This window comes from Vicugna pacos, chromosome 13 (assembly GCF_048564905.1).
Source record: "Vicugna pacos chromosome 13, VicPac4, whole genome shotgun sequence".
In the NCBI taxonomy this organism is placed as follows: Eukaryota; Metazoa; Chordata; class Mammalia; order Artiodactyla; family Camelidae; genus Vicugna; species Vicugna pacos.
The window spans coordinates 23,262,363-23,268,362 of NC_132999.1; the positions used below are offsets into that span (position 1 = coordinate 23,262,363).

At 43.7% G+C, this 6,000-nt stretch overlaps 1 protein-coding gene across 1 annotated transcript in view; it reads left to right on the top strand.

Annotated features, from left to right (window-relative positions):
• Positions 1–4,193, top strand: part of LOC102535809 (cytochrome P450 2J2-like) — a 30,596-nt gene extending 26,403 nt beyond the window's left edge. Inside the window, exon 9 of the mRNA XM_006200587.4 lies at positions 4,015–4,193. Within this exon, the coding sequence (XP_006200649.1) occupies positions 4,015–4,193 (179 nt within the window). The remainder of the gene's footprint in view (positions 1–4,014) is intronic.
• Positions 4,194–6,000: the final 1,807 nt, after the last annotated feature.

Genomic DNA, 6,000 nt, shown 5'->3' on the forward strand with positions numbered 1-6,000 from the left:
AAACCCTGCTTATTGTCCACAAAGAAGATTGGACACTTGCTGTCTTTATAGAGTTTATAAATGTCTCAAGTTCTTTTTATGGGCCACACACTCACACAGAACCTGACCACATTTCTAAGGAGAGGGTGGGGGAGGGGCAAGGAAAGGGGCCGCTTCCTTATCCTTCTGGGCGTCACCAGTGACTCTAAGTGCCACAGCCTTACCTAGATGGGATCCTACTCTATAACTGCTCCCTGAAGAGGTCCTTTTGCCCATTTTTTAATTCTAATGACCCTTTAAAAATCTAGTGAATATATTTACACCTTGCACAACTTGACAGGTAGTAAAGAGGATAGTGAAAAATCTCCCATCTTTCTAAGGCAGCCAATTCCTAAATGGTGTTTTTAACTCATAACATTGTTACATGAGTGATAAAAATTCTCAGTATACGTCAGGCAGGTATTGAGTTACCATTTATAGAGGTCATTTCAACTAATTTCCCAATTTCTTAATTCTATAAACACTTCCTGAAGCATTTATTATGTGCCAGGAATTCAACCCTGAGGATATAACAATGAATGATATAGAAAAAACAAACTCTTAATGAGCATGTGTTCTAGTGCAACCTTAGTAGATTCAAATTCCTATCACCACATTAAAGATAAGGAAACTGAGGCTTAGCAGGGTCGACTGTGGCACCTGAAGTCACAAGCTCAGGTGGCAGAGCTAGAACTCAGTGCAAACCAGGTTTATAACAAATAAAGCCCCTGCTCTTCCTACTACCGTCTCCTAAAAAAGTTACCCACATGCTACACAGAGTGAAACTCTGAAATTCATGATCGTTCTCTTATCATTAATGTAAAATCAAATATAGATTGATTTCCTGAGGCAGTATCAATTTGCTGATGATACCACTAAGCACAGGAAGTGAGGGGCTGGAAGTTGAACCCAGGTTAAGTGTGATCAGGGCTCATGCTGTCCTACTTTATGGCCAAGTCCTGAGTGTATCTGCGCTGATTCTGATCAGATCTTCTTTATCTGTCTTCATCTGGTTCTGCATCATCTTTGCTCACATTGGGCCAGTCACTTCCTAGTATGAAAGCAGATATGAGATGTAGGAATACCTTCCAGACTTCCTGTCTACAGGGGCTTCCTGTTTCACATTATAGTATAAAGTTTTTGCTGTATACCTCAAGTATTATAAATATTCTCCCCTCACAGGTGTTTTTGCTTTTGAGAATTGTAACACACCCTGTTAATCTCTGACTTGATTTGCAAGCAAATTATCTCATGTAATCCTTACAGCATTCCAGTTATTACTAATTAGGAAGTGGATCAGTGTCTCCTTTCTTAATATAAGGAGACTAAGAATACAAAAGAATTGTTTCCTATTCAACTTTGTGTGCCCAAGGAATTGGCAGAACAGTGCTGAAAACTCAAGTTTTTAATCATTCTAATCTAGTGGTCTCTCTGCACAATGAGAATGTAACTCATTTTCAAACTTAAAGGTCCTTCCACTTGAAGATTCACTCGGTTCACATCATATGCATCAGTTATTACATTGCTGCATAACAAACAGTCCAAAACTCAGTAACTGAAAACAAGAAGTGTGTATTATTGCTCACACATCTACAGTTGAGCCTGGACTGATCTCTGCTGGGCTCTGTTATCTGTTTGGGAGGTCAGCTGGCTGAAGGCTGGTCTAGGATGATCTCAGCTGGGACAGTGGGCATCTCTTCCAAGTTTTCTCTCATCCTCCAGGAAGCTGGCCCTGCTTGTGTGCATGTTGAAGGTAATTCCCCAAGAGGGAGGATGGAAGCACACAGTGCCTCTAAAGGCCAGACTGGGAACAGCTGACCATCACTCCCATTACATAGTGTTAAGTCCTAAGGTCAGTCCCAGGTCAAGGGGAAGGGATATTAGCACAAGTTTTAATTATGTTCAAGGAGAAGGGCTATGAAGACCCACTGCAAATCATGTGCACTCAGGGAGAGAGCGAACATGGAGTCATTTTTGCGATCAGTCTTTCTGTCTGAGAAGAATAAAATTCAGAGAAGGCAATCAATTTGGGGATTGCCTCAGCTGAGTGAGGACTGGTTACACAGAACAGGAAATAGAAACCTGAAAATTCCTCTGAGTTAAAATGTCAGCAGCACTGTCTGGTTTTTCCCACCACACTCCCATCTTGGGCACACAGTTGCTTTGCCTCCTTCTCGGTCTAGCACTTTGTAAAGAGAGCCTCCCTGAAGGGATGGCATGTAGACTGTTCCCTCCCTTTTCTTGGAGAAGACCATCAGGTGTGGAGTTAGGACAGGTGCACAATCAGGGCAGAGAGCAAACCTGTTATTGCAGATTCTTATTTCCTTTTCCTCCTTTAAGTTGTTCTCACTTGATCTGACAAAGCAGGAGACAGCTTCATGAAAGGCTAAAGGCTGATTCCTCATTTTTCAAATAAAATCATTGGATCACAGGAGATAAGTTTAGGAAGAAGCTTTTCCCCAAAACCTAGGTCAGTTCTCTCATTGTAATGGTGAGGTAATTGACCTGGTTACTTAGTGATGGCCAGTTAGTCGAAGCACCAAGGAGGAAGTTCCAGGTTGCTTTAATACTGGATGAAGCTTTGAAAATGGGTAGCCCTCATTTTCCTATATTAAAAACACATTCCTATCTGCTGTGTTGTTGGTATAGTTGCCCAGCCACATAACATAGTTAGGAAAGAAATATTTCACATGTTTGACAAGTGAGAAATGCTTAGCTCTATGAGAATAAAGGGTTTCCTCATAGCTCACTGGTGGCTGCTGATGGAACCAGTATTTTCAGTCTGGTTCCTGATCTCTGGGTCCAGTTTTGTAGTGATACTTGGATTCCTCTGGAAAAAGTTGGGTGTTTACAATATAGCTAATTTCATACTATTTTCACAGATTTCCTCATTGTAGTACTTGTGATGGGGAAACCCATGAGGATGAGGGGATTGGAGAGGATTAGACACATGATGGTGGGGAACACAGACACAAAATAGTATAATAATGATGTAATTCTGAAGCACGTTTACATTTATTAAACTCTTGCAGATATTCTTAATTTTCTTTCTTCAGCAACTGGTTACAGGCAGAGGACAAAATGGAGGTGTGCGCACAGTAACGGTTTTCCTAGAATGTTCCATTACATGGGGAAATACCAAGCAGCAATAGCATCTCATAGAGTTAGCGACAGAGAATAATCGCAGTGCAGGTGCGCAGGGGAATCTTTACAAGGACGGGGAGGAAATATGTCAAAATTTTAACAAGGGTTTTGCCTGAGTATGTGATTACAAACACGTTTTATTGTCTTTAAACTTTCACATGTTTTTTTCTTATTTCTGGTGAACATGTATTACTTAGGGCGGAAGTAAGTTATTAACATACACACACTAAATAGATGGTGGTAGAGACCAGTGTGGGGTGTCAGAACCCAAGTGGGGTAAGGAGGGTATTCAGGTAGGGGAGGGGCAGTGGGAGCCTGGAGCAGGTGTCAGAGTACAGAGGGGATGAGGTAGGTTCTGTCCTGTGCAGGGGGACAATGGCAGGGAGATTCCCGGCCTTTAGGGAGGGAAACTGATGCAGAGAAAAATGCCTCCTCTGACATTTACTTGCTTATCTTTTTCATCAGTTTGCTTTTAGGAATTGAAAAAAAATAACACAGGGTTTGGGTTTTTGCCCTTGTTGTTTGCTATTGGATTTTTGAAAGACTTCAGGCCAGACTCTACATACTAGTCAACGCAGACCTCTCACTCCTTTCATCTGCACCCTGAACCTTCACACCTGTGCTCACCTGCCTGCCCCTTGGAGGCACTGGTGTGTGTGATTGTGGATGGATGCTTTCTGTGCCTTGGTTAACTCAGGTGGTTTTGATCAAATAAGCCACATCCATTAAGCCCCAGGGCCCAGCAGGCCCTCCCTTTGCTCAGGTTTTGCAAGATGTGGTGGAAGGTTTCAGTCATTGCTGGGCACAGACACCACCTGGGAAGGTAACGCATCTTATGTTTTTGTCTTTCAGGAAAGCGGGTGTGCCTTGGAGAGCAGTTGGCCAGGTCCGAGTTGTTCATTTTTTTTATTGTCCTTATGCAAAAATTCACCTTCAGGCCTCCAGACAATGAGAAGCTGAGCCTGAAGTTCAAAACAGGCCTGACCATCTCCCCAGTCACCTACCGCATCTGTGCTGTTCCTCGGGAGTGAGGTTGTCCGGGTGGGAGGGGAAGGAAAGCAAGAAGAGTTCCCAGGTCCCTGCAAAGCCCTGGTGCTTGCTGACAAATGAGGGGACAGAATGACCTGCGTCTGAGGAAGGTCCTAGGACTTGGACTCAGAGGAAACTGGATCCAAACCTCAGCTTTTCCATCCCCAGTTTAGCTCTGAGCGAATCAGTTATGCTGTGAGTGATTTGCCTTTTCACCAAGGAGATGAAAAAAGCATAAAGATTCCTTCTCCAAAGGAAGAATCACTATAAATATCAGAGGAAATAATGGACATTAATGATTTGGAAACCTTAAAGCACATCGTAGAAGTCATAGCTGACCCTCCTCCTTCCTGCTTCCTTCCTTGTGGGAGATTTTCTTCTGGCCTGTTGAAGACGCTCAGGTCAGAGTTTGCTAAATGGTGGATGAGAGTTCGCAGCCAGACACTGGGGCAGCCAAAGAGGTCGGCCAGCAAGGCCTTGGCACTTGGTAGCTCTGTGCAGCTTCTCCTGCTTCTGCCCGAAGATGGCCCCTGGGCAGTCAGCAGGGCAGGGCCTGTTCCCCATTCATGGCTGGTTTCTGTGAGGAAGCAGCCTCTCTGGGTCACCTGAGGAGACACTGTCTTGACCTTGGACCCTGGATCAAGGAGAGTGCGACCACAATTAACCAGACCTGGAAAGGAGGTTTAGAGGACAAATGTGGAGATATTTTCTGTCTTTAAGGATCTCTCCTTACCTTCAATCTTTCTCTCAGGTGTTTATTCCCAAGTCATTTCATATCAGAGAAACAATGTGGTGGTGTATTCTTTTCTCAAATACTGAATGTCAGCTCTTGGATGGAGATTATTAGCACACTAAACTCAAGTGATTAAGCTCCGTAGAATATTTTACAAAAAGCAGCCAGAAATCCAGCTGGATCCTCTTCTGTTGGTGGCTGAGGGGAAGAAATGTCCATAAGCCAACAGATAAAGAACCACTGATAGTCCATGGAGTTTTGATGTCAACACCTATGCAAACCAACCAACCTGGTGGACTGGACTAAACCATACTGAAGGTCATTTTTTCCCTGAGATTCTCTGAGTAATCTAAACAGCTTAGAACAAAATAGGCCTTTCTTTTCTGTTGTTTGGGATTCAGAGAAAAGCCAGTTCGGTGGGCAGCATAGAAAGGGAAACACAAATAGGAAGGGAGGGACGAGAGAGAGTAGGAGAGAGTTTGGCTGGAGCTAGTCTGAGCCTATCAGGGAAAGCCAGTAAGAGTAAGTCTGGAAGAAAGGGTTGCGTGTCCCTGAGCGCGGGAGCAGGAGTTGGTCCTTCCTGGCTGGTGGAAGAGCAGAAAGTGAGAAGGGCAGCTGCCCTCCTCTGTGCACTTTCTTTGTTTCCTCCTGGAAAGTTGCATCCCCAGAAAACAGACCAAATGATATTTCCAGAAGAAAACCAATGAAATCAGATCTTGAACTTCCAGAACACTTGAAGTCTTGTTTTCCACTTTTTCCTTCTCCCCAGTGACATCACCCACTAGGAGACTCAGAAATTGGCCAAAATACTTTCCATGATGTGCTCAGCCTTTTCATCTGTATAATTAAGAAATTTAAAAAATCATCTCTGAGTTCCATTCCTGCCTGCTGTGCATTTTCTGTGATTCTAGAAGGGCAGGAATTTAAATGTGGAATACAACTAACACCCTTCAGCTCACATCCTGACCTAACAATGCAGTGGGACCCAGACACCGACAGACTGTGAACACGATGAGAAACCTTGAGGTTACATGACTGGGGTCATTGAATTATCTGGTCATGAAAAACGACTCCTT